This window comes from Malus domestica, chromosome 13, assembly GCF_042453785.1.
Source record: "Malus domestica chromosome 13, GDT2T_hap1".
NCBI lineage: Eukaryota > Viridiplantae > Streptophyta > Magnoliopsida > Rosales > Rosaceae > Malus > Malus domestica.
In genome coordinates, this window is record NC_091673.1 from 8,066,201 (window position 1) to 8,087,616 (window position 21,416).

The 21,416-nt window shown below is 39.5% G+C and overlaps 4 protein-coding genes across 6 annotated transcripts; all 4 read left to right on the top strand.

Moving 5' to 3' along the window:
• Nucleotides 1–548: 548 nt before the first annotated feature.
• Nucleotides 549–6,629, top strand: LOC103423821 (uncharacterized). Of its 3 annotated transcripts, none has more exons than XM_008361905.4 (9): nt 549–784; nt 1,390–2,159; nt 2,639–3,738; nt 4,008–4,251; nt 4,400–4,606; nt 4,932–5,105; nt 5,270–5,467; nt 5,739–5,852; nt 6,076–6,629. In XM_008361905.4, the coding sequence occupies exons 2-9, from the start codon at nt 1,470–1,472 to the stop codon at nt 6,403–6,405; spliced, it is 3,057 nt and encodes a 1,018-aa protein (XP_008360127.1). In that variant the 5' UTR covers nt 549–784; nt 1,390–1,469; the 3' UTR covers nt 6,406–6,629. The 3 variants fall into 3 exon arrangements, with proteins under 3 accessions (XP_008360127.1, XP_070667286.1, XP_008360128.1); XM_070811185.1 differs by having other exon boundaries at nt 655–784; nt 1,393–2,159; XM_008361906.4 differs by having other exon boundaries at nt 704–922.
• Nucleotides 6,630–10,513: 3,884 nt separating this feature from the next.
• LOC103414333 (uncharacterized) lies at nt 10,514–11,909 on the top strand. The gene is made up of 2 exons (XM_008352731.3): nt 10,514–10,651; nt 10,932–11,909. The coding sequence occupies exons 1-2, from the start codon at nt 10,622–10,624 to the stop codon at nt 11,784–11,786; spliced, it is 885 nt and encodes a 294-aa protein (XP_008350953.1). The 5' UTR covers nt 10,514–10,621; the 3' UTR covers nt 11,787–11,909.
• A 4,393-nt stretch (nt 11,910–16,302) lies between these two features.
• LOC103452418 (geraniol 8-hydroxylase-like) lies at nt 16,303–18,521 on the top strand. Its single transcript, XM_008391905.4, has 2 exons — nt 16,303–17,250; nt 17,714–18,521. Exons 1-2 carry the CDS (start codon nt 16,303–16,305, stop codon nt 18,317–18,319), a joined length of 1,554 nt encoding a protein of 517 aa, XP_008390127.2. The 3' UTR covers nt 18,320–18,521.
• A 1,801-nt stretch (nt 18,522–20,322) lies between these two features.
• Nucleotides 20,323–20,949, top strand: LOC139190773 (uncharacterized). Its single transcript, XM_070811246.1, has one exon. It carries the CDS (start codon nt 20,323–20,325, stop codon nt 20,947–20,949), a length of 627 nt encoding a protein of 208 aa, XP_070667347.1.
• The last annotated feature ends 467 nt before the right edge of the window (nt 20,950–21,416 follow it).

Consider the following 21,416-nt stretch of genomic DNA (forward strand, 5'->3'; position numbering starts at 1 on the left):
TAGTAGGTGTTGGCAACAATCCCAGGCATATTTATCAACTTCCATTTTAGTGAAGTTGGATGCCTTTTGTTTGTACAGTTTCCAAAGGACTTGTACTAAATTCAACAAGGTGTGCAAAATTCAGAGGGGGTAAGTAGTAGGTTCTAGAAGAGTGACACGTGGAAAGAAGAAACTTTGAGCTTCCCCAAAGTCAAAACAATCCTCCTGGTGAGAGGGAGTCAGAAGATGGCTTTTATGGTAAAAAAAATTAAGATTTAAAATTATAGAGTAAGTCTGTTAAGATTTAAGTTTAAAATTTAAAGTTTCGTCAAATCTTTGTTAATTATTAACTCGTAAGCCTCACATGTGAGACCAAAAAATAAACTTAGTCTAAAGTGATAACAATTAACTACTGAAAGTTGTTTGAATGAGAGTTGACGAAAATTTTAACTTTCGATCTAAATCCGAACGGCCTTCACCACAGGAGGGCCCAATAGAATGACGCAACCCGTTGGCGGGCTCAAGCCGGTCGGTCAGACGTATGAGCCCAGATTGGATGAGGTGAGTGAGAGGGACTCCGGAGAGAGACAGTTCCTTTCCGAACAACGCGGTTATCATCCATCCTTTTCCAATTGTTCCTTTTTCTCCAACGACCTTTCCTTCCTCTTTCCGTATTCTCGCACGCCTCTCCCCTTTCAATTTTCCACCTTCTGACGCAACGTACAACCTGAAAAACCACACACCTACACAGCCGAACCCAGACGCAGTCTCGCATTTCTTCTGCATTCCTCTCCATTCGCCCGCTGTATGCTTACTCACATTCTTTCTTTGTTCTCCATCAAACTGTCCTGCAATTCCCAGTTTTTCCTTCAAATTTGTTTCCATTGGTTGCATGGTTTCTAAATTCTGTTCGTCTTCTCTGCTTTGGGATCTAGTAGGAGTAGTAAGTTGGTCTCTGCATCGATGCTCGGATACAAAAAGTTTTGATTTTTGTTTTGTTTTTTTGTTGATTGATTCACTGCTGCTGTTCTCATCAACCCTTTTGTCCGTTTCAGTTTTTGCTAAGTTCTTCCGCATTTTTATATAACGCGGAGGGAGGTCAGAGAATTTGTCACCATATTTTTTAAAATAATATAAAAAATAAGTTGAATGAGTGGGGTGGGTGATACCCAAAATTTATTAAATTTAAACCCCTCTCCACGTTTGTACTCGTTTTTTGTTTTTCATGGTCAAATCTTAAACTGCCCATTGTTTTTTTCTTGCATTTTCTTCATTGTTTATTGAAGTTCATGAGGGTGCATTGCATCTTAGGTTATTGGTATTAAATTACATTCAAAAGGTTGACAATTTGAATATATTTTACACCCCTTTTATTTGTATCTGATTTTGTGATGTGTGTATATATGTAAGGAGGTTTTATGGATGTAGAAGCATTGTGAGTTTGTAACTGGTTCTACCCATCACAAGCTATCCAGGAGCGTTTCGTGACAATGGTTCTTGGGATCAGAGCAAAGAGCAGGAAGAGCGCGGCCGTTGAGGTTGATTATCTCATCCATGTGCAGGAGTTAAAGCCATGGCCCTCATCTCAGGCTTTGAAGTCTGTTCAATCTGTCCTGCTTCAATGGGAAAATGGTGATCAGGTTTCTGGATCGTGTATTTGCAATGTTGGTGATGGGAAGATCGAAATCGGCGAGTCTTTCACGCTTCCAGTCACTTTATATAAGGAGAAATCAAGAAAAAGTGCAGTTCGCGACTCTTACCTGAAGAACAACTTAGAGTTTTACTTGTATGAACCTCGAAAGGACAAGGGAGTTAAAGGTCAACTCTTGGGGTCAGCTGTGATCAATCTTGCTGACTATGGGATCATTGTGGAAACCCGAAATGTGAGCACTCCTCTGAACTGGAAGAAAAGTTTTAAGAGTTCATCTCAACCGGTTCTTTATGTTACTATTCAGCCATGTGGTAAATCTAGCTCCAGCTTGACACCGAAGAGTAGCTTGTCCAGAGAAGTGTCTCTGGAAAATGATGGAACTGAATCTGTTCCAGAGTCTGCGAATGATGGCAATGATGAGATTGCCTCTTTTACTGATGACGATGATGATGTTTCCTCGCGTTCATCACGTACTGTAAACTCCTCGGCTATTGAGACAACAGTCAGTTCATCACCTAGCGGTGAAAAGGTATGTGAAGCCGTATTTAAATTTTCTACCTTTTAGATCAATTTCTTTCCTTTCTTGCTCTTATTATTTCAAAATATGATTTCTCCAGTTGCAACTAATTTATCAAGCAGAATTAGGTTTGTGGAATTTAAATTAGTTTCAGATCCATGGTGTCTAATGAACAAACGGCGTTGCTGAAATTAAGGCCTTCAAATACAAATTCCGAGCACCCAGTTAGTGTGACTTGAAGTACTTGCAGCATCATAATTGTCAAACTCATTTGCATATAAATGTCCAAAGAAAACGACCTAATAATATGGTTGCAAACTTGCAATCATCCTGCCAATTTACTTTGGTTTGTCGGTTGCTTCTGCACCAATCAAATAGTGGACAGTAACTATCCTGACAATGTTTGATCTGATGGGTTGCTTTTCTTTATCTGAGCCAATTCATTTCTGGATTTTCTGATTGTTTAACAGCCACATATATATTAATTTCAGAATGGACTAGAATCAACAATCAGTAAAAGGACTTATGGGGAACCTGCTGTACAGTCAATGGCAGCAACTGCAAGCACAGGGGTAACTCCAGTGGCTAAAGCATTCAAACACCAAAATGGAAGTTCATCTCCCCCGTCATCAATAGGCTCTTCCTCCTTTCTGCTGAACTCTTCAAATGATCCTGCTTCCTTGCCTAACAGTTCAAAGGAGAGTTCAATGCCAATCCTTAAAAAATCACTCACTCACTCTGTTCATTCAGCGTCTTCATCCTTTGGTTATCAAGATAGCCATCAGGTATCTGGTTACCATAATTTTAAGGACAACAGAATTCACATAACTCCATCTAACAGGAGTGCCAGTATATATGAAAATGCTCAAAAACTTATCACGGGAAATGTTGTCAGTACCCATGCTGCTGAACGTGCATCCTCGAGTATGTCTATTCAGGAGGACACAAACTCCACATTTGCAAGCAATGCAGATTCACAAGCCCTTCGAGAGGATGGCCATCTCCTAATGGCGAATCAATATTCTTTTGATGACAAATTAGCTCCTAGATTTTCACAAGAGCCTACCAGAAAGCAAGTCAGGTTAAGGAGTGAAACTTTTACACCCAGCAGGAAAGTTGTTGTAGTGCAGGGAAGTAAGGCTAAAAGTAATGAACTAAAGCATGTAGAGTCTGTGCAGTTACCTTTAGTATCAGCTCAGAACAATAGACAGTCAAGCAATAATGAGTTTCTCAAAAAGTCAAAGGAAGCTGAAACTCCTGAAGATGCTTCTGTTCACGGTTGGATTAGCTCAACAAGTGAAAGTGAACAAAAAATAGTCAGCTTTTCAGATAGCAAAGTTGACTTGGAGTCCACAATTGAATTGCTCAAGGAAGAACTGAGAGAAGCTGCTGCTGTTGAGGTTGGCCTTTACTCTGTTGCCGCTGAGCATGGGAGCCACACTAATAAGATTCACGCTCCTGCTCGGCGACTTTCTAGGTTCTATTTTCATGCTTGCAAGACAAGCTCGCGAGCTAACAAGGCAAATGCAGCAAGAGCTGCTATCACTGGACTAATCTTGGTTTCTAAAGCATGCGGAAATGATGTTGCGAGGTACTAAGCTAAATAAATGGAAAAGAACTCACCATTATAATTTACTGGCCAAGAAATGATGTCCAAGATGAATTTAAAATATATATATATATATATATATATATATTTTTTTTTTTTTTTTTGAATAGGTGTCAAAACGTGTGTCCCCGGATCCTAACTATTTTTGATGGTCGAAATCAGTTGATACTTTGTGTCCTATAAATCTTCCAGGATGCAAAGATACTTATCTTTTAGTTTCACACTCCACTGTTTTGTTGCCCAATGAACAGGTTGACATTCTGGTTGTCAAATTCAATTGTGTTGAGAGCTATCATCAGCCAGACCTTGTCCTGCAATAAAATTAATGCTGAGGGGTTTTTGAAACCAAAGAATGGGTTTCCTCCTCACAAGGAAGAGAACAATAGCACTGTTGAAAGTTTCGATGATTGGGAAGATCCACAGATATTTATGGCAGCTTTGGAAAAGTTTGAAGGATGGATTTTCTCCCGAATTGTTGAGTCTGTATGGTGGCAGGTAAACCCATATTATTTTCATTTTTTTCTTCATTATTGGCATTGTCATCATCTCTTTTCATCTACCTACAAGAATTTACTCATTTAGCCTAGATAAGAAAGTCCTTGCTATTCATTACTGATATCGTATCTTGTTTTTCCCTCTTCAGAATATGACTCCATATATGCAGTCAGCAGCTGCAAAGGGTTCAAGCTCAAGGAAAGCCAGTGGAAGGAGGCATGGTTTGGGTAGTCATGAGCAGGGTAACTTTTCTATGGAGCTGTGGAAAAAGGCTTTCAAAGATGCCTGTGAAAGGCTTTGTCCTGCAAGAGCTGGTGGACATGAGTGTGGCTGCTTGCCTCTGCTGGCTCGTTTGGTAGGTTTATGCATGAGCGTATGTTGAGCTTTTCACTTCACCTGGAAACTCCTAAGGGTTATCATAGAACATTGTGCGTGAGTGTATTTGAAAACTTTGTGCAAGTGCTATAGGTAGCCAGAGCTGCACGACCGATGTTTAAATGAAAATATATTTAGTGTTTTATTTTATGTTTTGAACTCCTGGTGGAATTCCAGTACTACATTATAGTGAGCTTTTACTACTGCATCATGCTTCCAAAGTCAATTAAAGATCTATTGCACGGTTTTAGTACTTTCCCCAAAATTTATGCAGACCTATAGAATGCTAATCTATGGTTTTTCAGGTAATGGAGCAATTAGTGGATAGATTGGATGTGGCTATGTTCAATGCTATTCTTCGTGAAAATGCTGAAGAGATGCCCACAGATCCTGTGTCCGACCCCATAAGTGATTCTAAGGTTCTCCCTATTCCAGCTGGAAATTTGAGTTTTGGGGCTGGTGTACAGCTAAAAAATGCGGTGAGTGTGGACACTTCATTGTGTGGGTTATTAGTCACATATTGGTTTTTTGGTTTCCGCTGCAACTCTGTACTACCGGTGAAAAGGCAAGTATTTTATTTGTGAAGAAATAGTAGTCTTGCATTTCATTGAAGGAAGGATTGTGCTTGTCTTCATGACCCCAGATTGGAAGCTGGTCCAGATGGCTTACTGATCTATTTGGCATCGATGATACTGATGCTCCTGATGATAATACTGAACTCAGTGATCACAAGGGACAAGAGTGCGAAACATCCTTTAAAGCTTTCCGTCTACTTAATGCTTTGAGTGACCTCATGATGCTTCCATTGGATATGCTTGCAGATAAATCCACCCGGAAAGAGGTAAATACTGGGTTTGTGTCCATTCCCCACAGTTAATAAAAAAAAACACCGTGAGAGGTCTGGTGGTATTCCTTTCCACTTGGAAGTGAGAGCCCTTAGGTTCGAATCTCGTGGATGGCGAATTCGATACCAAATTAGGCTGCCCATTGTGTGGTTTTGCCGAACTCCCCCTCCCCTTAGTGTAAAAATATCAATGTACTAAACAAAAACACCGAGTTTATAATAACTCCCTGCCATTTTGTAATAATCACTGTTTCATTGATTTCTGAAGGTATGCCCTACATTTGGTGCATCATTGATCAAGAGGGTTCTTTACAATTTTGTTCCAGATGAGTTTTGCCCAGACCCAATTCCTGAAGCAGTTTTTGAGGCTCTTGATTATGAGGTAACTAAGTGGGCCTCTAATTCTAATATCTCCGCACATAACTATTCAGCTTATTTACTGAACTGCATTCCTGTATGAATGGTGTAGGACTGGTTATATATAATTGATTGTTTATTATTCTAACTGGCTATCCTCTGAACAAGAATCATGGATTCGGGGCGGAAACCCTTATCTTTGTAGGGTTTAATTTTGCATTAATCTTTTTCACTTTTTATTTATTTAGGAGGATTTGGAAGCTGAAGCAGAGTCAGCTGCAAGTTTCCCATGCAACGCAAATCCTACAGTGTATTCACCACCTCCAGCTGCTTCACTACTAGGCATTATAGGAGATGTGGGAAGTCCAACTTTCTCTAGGAGTGGGTCATCAGTGCTTAAGAAATCTTATACAAGTGATGACGAGCTTGATGAGTTGGATTCACCGATGACTTCAATCATCATAGACAATTCTCCGTTTTCTCCCAGTCCATTGGCAGCCTCAACGCCGAAGTGGAAGGGTGGTCAGAAAGCTGTCAGGTATCAACTCCTCCGTGAAGTTTGGAAGGATAGCGAGTGATCTTCCCTTTCATGTACGTATCTGATATACTCGGGAAGGTTGTTCAATTTGGGGGGCTCTCTGTACTTCACGCTTGTACATAGATGAGTATTTATACAACGGTACAACCATATGAATGTTGGAACAGTTTGTTCCAGAGCAGTGGCTATCGGGTTAGCGGCTGTAATCTGTAGGCTTTCATGGAAGCCTGCTATTTTTTTGAATAATGATATACCTAAGCATAATCTCGGTTTCCTTGTCTCGTTGTCTATGGACTCGAAACATAGGAGCAGGCGTTTCGTCTATGAACGACTTATGCAAATGCTGAACGATTCATTCGAACTGACTTTTGAGGATGTTTAAGGAAGTACCCGCTCCTCGAATGCAATAGTTATAAACAGAGCAGCAGGAATACAGTTCAAGAACTTCAGGCTACAGTCGCATATATATCTGGTTATCCTTGATTGCACCTGCAAAAACCCACGACGAAAGTTCATGAGCCGCTAGCTGAGCGGAAGAGAGACAAGACGATGAAAGATATAAGACAAAAACCCGAGAAAGAAACCAAGCAAGGAGCTAGAACCTATTGTGCCTTCTGGTGCATACGGTTTTTCCAGTTAACATATGAGTAGGGAATGAAGAAATTAAAGGATGATACATTCCTGATCTCTTGGGATTGTTTCCCGTTTTCATCATGATTTCCAGATTTCCCTGTTTTATTAAAACATTCCCTTTATGTATTCTTTGTAGATTAATTATACTTGTAAATCAAGTCATTGTACACTATTTAAATCAATGATAATGCACCCTCTAAGGTATCGAGGGATTGAGCCAAAATACCTTCTTTTACTTTTGCTGTCTTGTCTGCCATTCCTCCTTTGAGTTATCTTTTATGGTACTCAGAGCCAGTGACTAACGTCTTTTTTTTTTCTTTTCGGATTCTTCCTACTTTTCTCCATGGCTGCCTCAACCAGTTCGACTACTCCTTCCTCCGACATCTTCCCTTCTGTTTCTCATGCGATCTCCATCAAACTTGACTCTTCCAATTATCCTCTTTGGTTGGCTCAGTTGCTACCTGTTCTTCGCAGTCGTCAATTGTTGGCTTTTGTTGATGGTACTTCCATCTGCCCCTCGGCGTTCTTGTCCGACGATACCGGCAACGCCTCTTCCAAACCCAACCCCGCGTATGCTGACTGGGTTCAGAAGGACCAGCTTGTTCTTTCTTGGATCAATGGCTCTCTTGGTCACCAGGCCCTCGCCGCCACTGCTCGTCATTCCACTGCCCGTGATGTTTGGGTTGCTCTTCAGCAGCGTTTTGCTTCTACAAACCAAAGTCGCATTCTTCAGCTTCGTACTGCCTTCTTCTAGACCAAACGAGGTGATTCTTCAATTTCTGACTTTCTTGATAAGATCAATGGTATTGCAGATCAATTGGCCCTTGCCGGGGCACCTGTTTCTGCTGATTACATGGTGCCGGTCGTCATGTCTAATGTCAGCCCCAAATTTGAGAACACTGTTGCTGCTGCTCAGGCTCGTGACAACCCCATCTCCCTTCCTGATCTTGAGGCTCTTCTTCTCGCTGCTGAACTCCGCCTTGCTGATCCTCCTGCTCCGCCGGACTCCAGCGTCTCGGCCCTGGTAGCCTCCCGCGGCTCTTCTGCCTCTCGTGGCCGCTCCTCTTCTGATCGCGGCGGCGATCGTGGCTCTGGCCGTTTCTCCCGTGGGGGTGGTCGTCCTCAACATGATGGGTCTCGCAACAATGGTGGTGACGACTATCGTGGCTATCGCGGTGCTGGTGGTTTCCATGACCGTCCGTTTCGCGATCGTGGTGGTGGTCGTCCTCAGCACGATGGCTCTCGCTTCCGTGGCTCCAACAATGCTTCTAGGGTTCTTGGTCCAGCCCCATATCACGGTTCCTCCCGTCCTCGCTGCCAGATTTGCAATACTTTTGGTCATGGTGCTCTTGACTGTGCTCAACGCCATAATTTAGCTTATGAAGGTCGTCCTCCTTCTTCACGTCTCACTGCCTTGACTGCTCAGCACTCCCAGCCTTGGCTCCTTGATTCCGGGGCCAACTCGCATATCACCAATGATCTCAATGCTTTGTCTCAGTCCCGTGATTATCGTGGTGGTGATTCCGTCGGTGGTGTCGTTGGCGGTACAGGTTTGCCCATTAACCGTATTGGCTCCTCCACTCTCTCTCATAATAATATTTCTTTCAAGCTTAATGATGTTCTTCATTGTCCGGATGCCTCTACTTCTGTGTTGTCTGCTAATCGGTTTATGTTGGATAACAATTGTTATATTACATTGTTTCCTTCTTGTTTCTATATTCAGGATATGGAGACGGGGACGATTCTTTTTTCGGGCAAGAGTAGCAATGGCTTTTATCCCTTTTCCTCTTCATCACCGACTGCTCATGGTCGTGCTGCTTTTCTTGGTGTTTGTGTTGGTAGTGATGTCTGGCACTCTCGTTTAGGTCATCCATCTTCTTCCATTTTAAAATTTCTTTTTTCTAGGCATTCGAATAAGTTGCCTGTTTCTGGCAACCTCAATCTCAATACTTTTATGTGTCATTCTTGTCCCTTAGGCAAAAGTGTTAAGTTACCTTTTTCTGCATCATTGTCTGTTACTCAAGCTCCTCTTGAGCTTATTCACTCCGACGTGTGGAGTGCGTCCAATAAATCTGTTAGTGGTTTCCAATATTATGTTCTTTTTGTTGATAATTTCTCTCGTTATTCTTGGATTTATCCCATGACATTGAAATCTGAAGTCTTTAATATTTTTACTCACTTTAAGACCTTGGTTGAAAATCAATTCTCCACTAAAATTAAGATGTTTCAGTCTGATGGTGGGGGCGAATACACTAGTCACCAATTCAAGAATTTTTTTCTTCACAATGGTATTCATCATTGTCTCTCATGCCCTCATCATCCCGAACAAAATGGTTTGGCGGAACGCAAACACCGTCACATTGTCGACACTGGACTTACTTTAATGGCCCATGCGTCGATGCCTCCTGCCTATTGGGCTGAGGCCATGCACACAGCAGTTTATCTTCTCAATCGCCTCCCCTCTAAAGTACTTGGTTTTATGTCTCCTTATCAAAAGTTGTTTCTTAAGGAACCTGATTATAGTTTTTTAAAGACCTTTGGGTGTGCATGTTTTCCCTACCTACGACCCTATAATAATAATAAACTCCAATTTCGTTCTACTAAATGTGTTTTTCTTGGTTACTCTCTCAATCATCAAGGTTATCGGTGCTTAGACATCTCTACTAACCGCATCTTTTTATCACGCCATGTTGTGTTTGATGAAGGTAGAAATCTTACAAATATATGAAGAAAAGCACTTTTACAAAAAGCACAAGGAGTTCATGTAATTACTCAAGTTAGGAATAACAAATTAACAGATATCCAAGAAACCGAAATCTTCCATTCTAAATATTGAAACAAATAAAAGCTTTCGTAATCGAAAACAATCGAAAACAAAATTAACAAATGAAACCTTCATTACCAAGCAGATTTTCCAGTTCCGACATCGGTTGAATTCAGATTAAGAAGTTGACAAAAAAAAAAAAAAATGCCACTTATGACAGAAGAAACGATGAATGTCTTCTGTTTGCTTCTTGATTTTGATGTGCAAAACTGCAATTGGATCTCAGCCGTTGAATGAGCTCACAGCTGATCTGACAACAATTCCTCCACAGTCCACAGCTTGTTGCCTTCTAGAATCGAATTCAATGCTTTTTATTTTGCTTTTTTCAAGTTTCAAACTTTCAAGTTTTCACTTTCAACCAACTGCCAGCGGCTAGGAACCGTTACGCGCGTCATTTTTCAAGCACACTCAAACCACGAGGTAAAGTCGAGATATCTTTCGGTGCGTTGGAAATATGATTCAGTACACAATGTATATTATAATTAGTTGGAAACGTGAAAAAAAAAAGAAAATTTCTAACCAACTGTATTTATGACATTTAGTATACTGAACCGGGACTGAAAAATTTCTCTGTAATGTCTTTTCGTGTATGTAACAAGTGTCAATCATCCAGAGAACTCTCCCGCTAAAATCATTAGGATCCGCTCGTTTCCCACTGGCAGCGCGCCAAAAAAGAAACTGCGCCCCTTCCAAACAATTGGTTTTGGGTTGTTACTATTATCAGGTGCTTTCAAATTTAGAGCAGAAGACATCTCTTTAAAATACATATAAGGCCGAATCCTTGACCACTTTTCACGATATGGATTCCCGGGCATCCTTGGCATCCCAGGTAACAACATCGCGTTCGTTTTCATAGAAATTCTCTTTACTCTTGTCCTTTATCGAAAAATGGCATGCATCGATATTGTATTGATATTGTTAACAATGTACTGATAACATGTCGCTGCATTTTATTTGCAATAGTGATATCAATGGATTGTCAGTGATACGTCGACAGTCTCTTCGAGAGTTGAACTATTATTTTTCATATATGTCAGAATTTGATTCAATATTTTGGCATGAAGTACCATTTTTCATGTACATGTCTGAATAAATTTGGAATTTCTCAGGAATCAACAGCACAAATCAACATGATCAGTCCCAGAAAACGCCCGTTGCACACTTGTGCGGTTTCATTTTTAGCGGTAGCTCATAGAGCCTTCACCATAGCCCAAGGTCTTAATGGACCGCTAGGGTTCATAATAAAAATTGCAGCCAGACTAATAACGTTGGCCGGACCCTTGGCTTATGCCTTGAAATACCAATGGGTCACAATGACAATCCTCTCATTCATCGACGGTCGAATTTTAGCCCTTGAAGGCATGATCGAGAGATTTTACCCTCCTTCACACATTGTGTTCGACAAGATCGACGACCTTGTCCAAGTCACCGAATCCCTGCCTGGAAAATTCGACAATGCTGTTAGCAAAATCCCTGCACATTTCCATCACATTTCATTTTTCGACTGGACGTTGGTTCGTGCCATTTGGCTGCTGAATTTTGTTGCGGCTACATTGACTAACTACTGGAGAAAGTCAAAGGGTACGAGGGAGAAGGAGATTAAGGTTGATACAAGCAGCAATATTGATCACAACTGTCAACCAGGTTCGGTTCATGAGGCCGACCAGTCTTCCCCAAATTGTAATAAGATTAATAAGGGTAATAATTTCTCTTCTCCGCGTAAAGCTGTTACTTACAAGGACGTGCTTCTACAGAAGGGAACAAATAAAGGAGGGATTGGAAAAAAAGAAGAGAACAAGGTTAACAACAGGGAAGAAGTGGAGAGTAGTGTTGCTGATGATGATGAAAGTGAAACCAACTCTAAGGATGATCTCATCGAAATGTTCGAATCATCCTGGCTTATGACATCGCCGGGAAAAAATGATGAAAATTACGCGCCGCGTTCTGTTTCATTCGCTTTTTAACAAAAATAGCAAGAATTTAACCACTTTTTCATGAATAACAAAAAATGTGCAAAAAGAATGCTATTCTTCAAAAAGTGTATTTTTGCTAGTTTTGTTAATGTGAAACATCAAGGTAATTTTTAATGTTTTAGAAGGTAAATTTGTAGATACGAAAATGGCAGTGTGGTTTGGCAGTCCAAATCAATAAACCTTGGAAGTGAGTAGGATTTCTGGTGTTATGGTAGAGAACTGAGTATCAGTTGGTTCTGTACTTTTAGTTTTGGCAATATCAAGCATGCAATGGTTGTAAATAAAATGTTACATTGTTGTGGAATTCACAAAATCCAGTGTGCTCTCAAAATTTGCTGCACAGCAAAACCTAATTTTCTCTTGCATTGTTCTCATTAACACTTATTGTTTTTTAGCTCTCAAACGATAGAAATTTTGCCACAATTGAGAGGATACGAATACATCTTTTCTCTGGGGATACGTATATATATGGATGGGGTACCGCTAGAAACACCAAATATAATCATACTTTACTCATAAAAAGAAGTAGAATGTAAGGTTTAAGTCTTAATAAGTACTGACACATCATTTGATGAATAAATTAATGCGTTAAATATTTTCAGTCGAAAAGTCCACCTGTTATACTATTAATTTAAGCTGGGGTACCGTGGCTTGAAGAAAATGAAGCCTATGTATCTGAATTCTTAACCAAAAAGACATGGAAAACGCGGAGTACATGGAGAACATGAGTAATGTGTACAAAGAAAAAGGACACAAAGAACACGAATCAAAAGTATTTTTTGCCACGAGTCCATCATGTTGAGGAGCCGGCGGCGGCTTAATATTACTTAAGCCGAAAACCCACGAGGTAGCAGTCAAATTCAAAACCCACCACTCCTACATCATGTTTCCTTTTTGGATTGACATTTGGACGCTGAAACGTGCAAGGTAAAAGGAGATGGTACCATGCTTGAAGAAAATGAAGCTTATATATCTGAATTCTTAACCAAAAGGATGTGGAAAACACGAAGAACACAGAGAACATGAGTAATGTGTACAAAGAAAAAGGACACAAAACACGAATCAAAAGTATTTTTTTGCCACGAGTCCATCATGTTGAGGAGCCGGCGGCGGCTTAATGTTACTTAAGCGGAAAACCCACCAGGTAGCAATCAAATTCAAAACCCACCACTCCTCCGTCATGTTTCCTTTTTGGATTGACATTTGGATGCTGAAACGTACACGGGAAAAGGAGATGGTACCGTGGCTTGAAGAAAATGAAGCCTACGTATCTGAATTCTTAACCAAAAGGACATGGAATACACGGAGAACACAGAAAAAAGGACACGAAGAACACGAATCAGAAGTATTTTTTGCCAGTTGAGGAGTCGGCAGCGGCTTAATATTACTTAAGCCGAGAACCCACCAGGTAGCAATCAAATTCAAAACCCACCACTCCTCCATCATGTTTCCATTTTGGATTGACATTTGGATGCTGAAACGTACAAGGGACGAGAAGATGGTACCGTGGCTTGAAGAAAATGAAGCCTATGTATCTGAATTCTTAACCAAGAGGACATGGAAAACGTGGAAAATACGGAGAACATGAGTAATGCGTACAAAGAAAGAGGACACGAAGAATACGAATCAAAAGTATTTTTTGCCACGAGTCCATCATGTTGAGGAGCCAGCGGTGGCTTAATATTAAGCCGAAAACCCACCAGGTAGCAATCAAATTCAAAACCCACCACTCCGCCATCATGTTTCCTTTTTGGATTGACATTTGGATGCTGAAACGTGCAAGGGAAAAGAAGATTATAATGTTGTTGTTGCGGGCGGTAGAATGGTTAACAAACAATATTATTTACGCTGAGGGAGATGAGGTAGGCTTAACCTCATAATAGGATAACAATAATGTGGTTCAAATCCGCATTTGGTGGGAATTGAATCTAAAACATATCATTTACAAGTGAAGAGAAATACAATTAGAGTACCTATAAATTTGGTATCAAAACCCAACCACGGTACCTTATACATTCTGTATCAAAACTCACGGTCTATAAAATCAAATACATTGAATAATCAACATGTAGCTAAGGTATTCGACCTCTAGTATAGAATCAGGTTCGATTGCGATAATTTACCTCTTGAACAAATATAATATCACATTTTATGTCTGCTTTCGAAAGATTGTGTTTGTAAATAAAAATTTCAAAATTCAAACTAAACAATCTAAAAGGGAAAATACTATTTATAACATTAAGGACAAATGGAGCAGCAAATTCAAACTCGTATTAATGTAATAATGTGGTCTCGTAATGGAGGTAGTGTATTGTTGGTCTTCTACAATTCAAAAAAGTTTAAAAAATAATAAAGAGCTGGTTTGAAAGTATGACTGAAAGTGCTTTTGGTGAAACTATTTTGAAACTAATTCTTGGGTAAAAGACTGTTTACTAGCCTCATGTTTCATGGTTTTCAACATTTAGTACATCAAGTTTTTTTCGTCTCAGAATCATACCTAAAGTGTAAATTTTGAAATAGTCTCATACATCCGTTAGTCAAACTGTTAAATCTGCCGTTAATTGTGACGTGGCGCCCATGTGGACAATGACTGGGCGCCACGTGTCAGAGCCACGTTTTTTTCTTCTTCCTCCGAATCTGGGGAAGTTTTTTTTTTTTTCTTCTTCTTCCTCCTTCTTCCTTCTTCCTTCTTCCTTCTTCTTCATCCGAATATGCCCAGATTCGGTATTTTTTTTCTTCTTCTTTCTTCTTCTTCCTCCTTCTTCCTTCCCCTTCTCCTTCTTCTTCTTCTTCTTCTTCCTCCAAATCTGGGGAAGTTTTTTTTTTCCTTCTTCTTTCTTCTTCCTTCTTCCTTCCTCTTCTTCTTCTTCTTCTTCTTCTTCTTCTTCTTCTTCTTCTTCTTCTGAATCTGCCCAGATTCGGCGTTTTTTTCTTCTTTTTTCTTCTTTCTTCTTCCTCTGACTGCAACTTTTTTTTCTTCTTCTTTCTCCTTCTTCCTCCTTCTTCCTTCCTCCTTCTTCCTTCCCCTTCTTCTCCTTCTTCCTTCTTCCTTCTTCTTCATCTTCCTCAAAAAAAAAAAAAAAAAACCTTCATCTTCCCTAGATTCGGAGGAAGAAGAAGGAAGAAGGAGAAGAAGGGGAAGGAAGAAGGAAGAAGGAGGAAGGGGGAAGGAAGAAGGAGAAGAAGAAGGAAGAAGAAGAAAAAAAAAACTGAATCTGGGCAGATTCGAAGGAAGAAGAAGAAGAGGAAGGAAGAAGGAGGAATGAGAAGGAAGAAGGAAGGAGGAAGGAGGAGGAAGAAGGAAAAAAAAAGAAGAAACTTCCCTAGATTCGGAGGAAGACGAAGGAGAAGGAGAAGGGAGACGGAGGAAGAAGGAATAAGGAGAAGAAGGGGAAGGAAGGAGGAAGGAAGAAGGAGAAGGAAGAAGAAAAAAAAAAGTTGCAGTCGGAGGAAGAAGACGAAGAAGAAAGAAGAAAGAAGAAAGAAGAAGAAAAAAAAAAACGTGGCTGACACGTGGCGCCCAGTCATTGTCCACATGGACGCCACGTCACAATTAACGACACATTTAACAGTTTGACTAACGGATGTATGAGACTGTCTCAAAATTTACACTTTAGGTATGACTCTGAGACGAAAAAAACTTGATGTACTAAATGTTGAAAACCACGAGACATGAGGGTAGTAAACAGTTTTTTACCCAAATTTTTATGCTTTGTGTCCTGTAATTGTACACTTTATAAATTTTCTTTAAAAATAAAATTCAGTATTTAACTCCAATAATTTAACTTTAAATACAAATCAAAACATAGCATTACAAACTCAATATTTATCTCCCTTTGCCCTTGTACGCTTCAACAATCAAATGTCAATCGAAAAAGGAAATATGATCGAGAACTGTTGGGTTTTGAATTTGATTGCTACCTGGTGGGTTTTCGGCCTAGTAATATAAAGCTGCTGCCGGCTCCTCAACATGATGGACACGTGGCAAAAAATACCTTTGATTTCGTGTTCTTCATGTCCTTTTCCTTTGTACATATTATTCATGTTCTCCATGTTTTTCATGTTTTTCATGTCCTTTTGGTTAAGAATTCAGATACAAAGGCTTCATTTTCTTCAAGCCACGGTACCCCATCTAAGGACTAGTTTGGAGTTGATGTGCTTTTCAAAAGTAAGAGTAGAATTGTTTTTGCTTTCTACTGTTTTGGATCCATGATTTGATAAAATAAAAAAAAACTTTTTTTTTCTTTTCCCAAATACAATTTTAGCCCCAATTTTTTTTATAAAAAGATGCTTATAAAATAATTTCAGTAATGTTAAATCAGCCTTCAATTAATAGCATAACAAGTGAACTTTTTGACTAAAAATACTAAGTAGGTTAATTTATTCACCAAATGATGTGTCAGTATTTGTTAAGATCTAAACCTTACATTCTACGTCATTATGTGAGTAAAATATGATAAGTAAATTGGTCCCATTCATATATATAGATACATATCCCAGTGAAAAGATGTATTTATGTCCTCTCAATTGTGGCAAAATTTACAGATTGGGAGAAGAAATGGATTTCTTGAGTTGCATACTACTAGGTCTAATAATTGCATGGATCTCAATTCACACCCTCTATTATTCGCTTGGAAGACGATCATTAGATACCACAAGGCTTCCACCAGGACCAAACCCACTTCCCTTCATTGGCAATCTCTTAGAGCTTGGCAACAAACCCCATCTCTCTCTCACAAAGCTTTCACAACGCTATGGCCCAATTATGACTTTGCATCTCGGCCAAATAACAACCGTGGTAATTTCTTCATCAACCATCGCCAAATCAGTCCTCCGAACCCATGACCAACTCTTCTGCAACCGAACCGTCCCTGATGCGCTCCAAGCCTGTCAACATTCCAAGTACAGCATGGCGTGGATACCGGTTTCAGCTACATGGAAAAACCTCCGCAAAACATGTAACTCGCAATTGTTCACCACTAAAATTCTAGACGCCAACCAAGCCAACCGTCACCTGAAAGTGCAAGAGCTCATATCCGACGTCAATGAAGGCGCTGTAAAAGGTGAGGTGGTTGATATCGGACGGGCTGCTTTCAAAACTACGCTCAATTTGCTATCGCGTACCATCTTCTCTGTGGATTTAGCGGACCCACACAGTGCGAGGGCGAGAGAGTTCAAGGAGCTGGTATGGAGTATTCTTGAAGAGTCTTTGAAACCTAACTTGGCTGACTATTTTCCTGTGCTGAAAAAGATTGATCCCCTGGGGATACGACGCCGTCAGACTGGTTACTACCGGAAGATGTTTGACATATTTGATCGATTGATGATGCAACGGTTTGAATCAAGAAAAGAGCTTGATTATGTCATGACTAATGATATGTTAGATACCCTGATAACCCTTAGTGTAAAGAAAAATGAGGATATGGACATGGATGAAACTCAACATCTGTTCCTGGTTAGTTTTCTACTCTCTGCTAGCTTGGTTGTTCTTGATCTTGGTGAACTTATTCTTTGAATTGATAATGTGTTCATACTTAAAATTGCTCCGAGGTAAATAAGAATCACACAGGGTAATTATTAGCGTTGTGTATCGTCTAAAATTGGTCATCTAGTGTATTATTTTTCTAGTAAACACACAGATTTCATCTAGAAATATGATAGGTTGAGCTGATATAAATAGTTTTTGGTTTTTGACTTGTGCACCATCAACACTATTATTTATTATAGCATCAAGCTCAGGGGAGATCTTGTGAACATATCTATGTGCTGATCATAGTGCGTACATTCCCACGGTTTTGATTTTGTTACATACAAATTACGTGATCTTTTAGGGTTGTTGCATACCCATTTTTCTTATAGTGCTTCTTCAATATGTATAAGTGGGACAAGTGACTTCCAGTTTTGTTCGTTCATGACAGGATCTATTTGCTGCGGCAACAGATACAACGTCATCCACATTGGAATGGGCAATGGCTGAGCTAATCCGCAACCCAGAAAAATTGTCCAAAGCCCAAGCGGAGCTGAAGCAGACCATCGGAAAAGGAAAACTGGTTGAGGAATCCGACATTGGTCAACTCCCTTACTTACAAGCAATAATCAAGGAGACCTTCCGTCTATACCCAGCAGCACCTTTACTAATTCCCCGAAAAGCTGAAACAGATGTTGAGATCTGCGGGTACGTTGTACCAAAAGGTGCACAAGTGTTTGTCAATGCATGGGCCATAGGAAGAGACCCTGTCATTTGGGACAATCCAGACTCATTCGTGCCAGAGAGGTTTTTGGGATCGGAAATTGATTTTACTGGCAAGAATTTTGAGCTTATTCCGTTTGGTGGTGGGAGGAGAATGTGTCCTGGTATGCCATTGGCAGTGAGAATGGTGAACTTGATGCTGGGTTCGCTTATTAACTGTTTCAGTAATTGGAAGCTTGAAGATGGAGTTACACTAGAGACCATGAACATGGATCAGAAGTTTGGCCTTACCTTACAGAAAGCTCAGCCTCTCAGAGTTGTGCCCATGTTATAGAAGAACCCAGCTTGATATCTATTTCAAGGCCGTACCATATAATTTTTAGAATCTAAATAAGAATCATGCCTGTAGATCATATCTAAATTTAGCCAAATTAGTTAGATAAATGATTTGCATCCGAGTTCAAATCTGATCTCTATAATTTAGACATATTAAATGTAGAATATTGTTTATATAAAAAAAATAAAAATTTCACGTATGCTTGTGAATACTCCCCATTGATATTTTGTAACTTTGTGTAATTGTGCCCAAATGCCATTCTTGTATAGGAGTAGACACCATATTTAAGAATCTAGCCCAAGAACTCCAACTGGAGTTTAAAGCCTAGTCTACAAAAGCGATTTCTACTTTCTACAATATTTCTTCAAAATATTTATAAGAATTATACATGCTTGTGAGGTTACTGCTTCCACATTAATGTTTTGTTATTCTTATCTTCTTTGGATATGTAGCCTTCATTTTATTGAAGGAGATTTGAAATCGAAATTCAAATGAGACATTGTTGTAAACACTCACTCTCAAAATCATTGCTCCAAGTTCAATATAAATAACCTAATACCAAATTGTTTATAACAAAGCAAAGCGAGTGAGAAAATAAAAGGATTCGTAAATTTCCGCATAACGTACAATTTATATTAAGTTCAAAAATTTCGGCCGAATATCTCTGATTAGATTCGGACACTTCTGCCGTTGGCTGTTTTGTAAATTGTTGTTTTTTTATCTCTCTAGCTCCATTGAAATTTGAATCTGTTTATTTTTCCATTAAACCATAAGGGCTAATATATATATATATTTTTTTTTCTCCAGTCATTGCCTCTTTTGCTGTCCAATATGGAATAGGGTTTGCCTTACTGTAGAATAAATATTTAGACAATTTGATGTAAACCCAAGTACACTAGCGTGTTCTAGGAAAAATCCCGAGTCACGTTAAATCTTTTGAATCTTTTGATCATTAAAACTCCCTTTCACATAAGGAAAACTTTCCATTTAAATGGTGATGAGTTCGATGATTTTATCCGTTATGTCTCTCTGCCTAGTTTACCGGCCCTTCCATAGCTACCAGGCAAATATTTAATCATTTTCATATATTTAAACTCGTTTGGAAATATTTTTAAAATGACTGAAAGTGATTTTAGATAAATATTTATAGGTTTCAAAAGCATTTGAAGTTCCTACACGAAACATCAATTATGTGCTTATTGCATAAAACATTTTAAATGTTTTTTCAGAATTAACTTACATTTTAGAGCAACTCCACCCTTGGAGCCCTCCCCCAGGCAATCCACTATTCAATCCACTATGTGAATAGTAACTGCCATAATGAACAGTAATTGCCTTTTGTATCTCTACCCTTGCACTTGAATAGCCCTGACAATAGGCAATAAAATATTTATTAATTACTTTTTTACAAAATAATATTAAATAAATTTATTTGTAATTTCGGATAAGATATTTTAAATCGTTCTCGTTGCGCCACGTGTCATTTACCCAAAACGACTATTATTGGTCATAGATTTCGATAAGATTTTTATCGAATGTCATCGTGCCACGTGTCGTTATCTTTTCAGAATCTTTGAGGATAGATTTCAATCAGTTTTTAAATCGTTCTCGTTGCGCCACGTGTCATTATCCGAAAAGATAATTATTGGTGATGGATTTCGATAAGATTTTTATCCAATGTTGTCGTGCCACGTGTCGTTATCTTTTCAGAATTTTTTATGATAGATTGCGATCAGATTTTTAACGAATGACGGCATGCTACGTGGCACTATCTACAACCTAATCATTTTAGAATCCTCCATATAATCCATCATCCATTCTTTGAAATCTCACACTAATTTTCTCAATATCTCTATCATTATTCATGGTTTATGTTTCTTTCTTCACCAAATCAAAATCTGTATCATTATTCATAGTTTCTACTTACAATGTCTTCTTCTTCAAGCATGATGTGGGAAATCGATTAAGAAGAGGAAGAATTGTTTAACCAATCTGAAGGAATGTTCAATCTCCATATAGCCCAAAATGAGAAGGAAGAGGATGAGGAGCGGAGAATGAGAGATAACGAATCAAGAATGGCCAGAGACTCACATTCCCGTCGAGTCGTCCAAGCTGTGGCTCAGATATGCAGGCCCACCCGTTCCGGAAACCTTGATAGAAGGAGGCAACAACGAGGTGTGGAGCTGTTGGACGATTATTTTGTCCATAATAGTGCATTTCCTGATATGTACTTCAGACGTTGTTTTAGAATGGAACGACATTTGTTCAACAAAATCATGATTGCTGTTTGCAACCATGATTTTTACTTTCAGCAAAAGAAAGATGCTTATGGTGCTATGGGTATCCTTCCTGAGCAAAAAATTACTGTTGCGCTGCGGATATTTGCGTACATAGTATCTGCAAACCAAGTGGATGAGATAGCGAGGATGGAGAAATCAACCATTCTTGAGTCCCTGATGAGGTTTTACGGAGCAATCGAATCTATCTACACCGTAGAGTACCTTCGGAAACCTACTCACATGGACTTGGAAAGGCTTTTGAAGAAGGCCGAGATGCGAGGTTTTCCTGGGATGATTGGGAGCATTGATTGTATGCATTGGACGTGGAAAAACTGTCCAAGTGCATGACAAGGCGCTTATGGAGACATAAAATGAGCAAAAAGTATCATTTTGGAGGCGGTGGCATCCTTTGATACATGGATTTGGCACGTTTTTTTCGGAGTTCCGGGAGCTCAAAATGACCTGAATGTCCTTGCTCAATCCCAGTGTTCAATAATGTCCTGCAAAGAAAGGCACCAAAAGTCATGTATGAGGTCAATGGATGTATGTACGACGGGCCATACTACCTAGCTGACGGCATTTACCCAAAGTGGTCAACATTTGTCAAAACAGTGCCACGTCCGCGAAGTGCAAAGGAAAAACACTTTGCAAGGTGTCAAAAGGGGTGTAGGAAGGATGTGGAGCGTTGTTTCGGTATCCTTCAAGCTCGTTGGGCGATCGTTAGGGGTGCTGCCAGATTGTTTGATGTAGAGTCGCTTCGATCCATCATGATAACGTGCATCATTCTTCACAACATGATTGTGGAAGATGAGTAC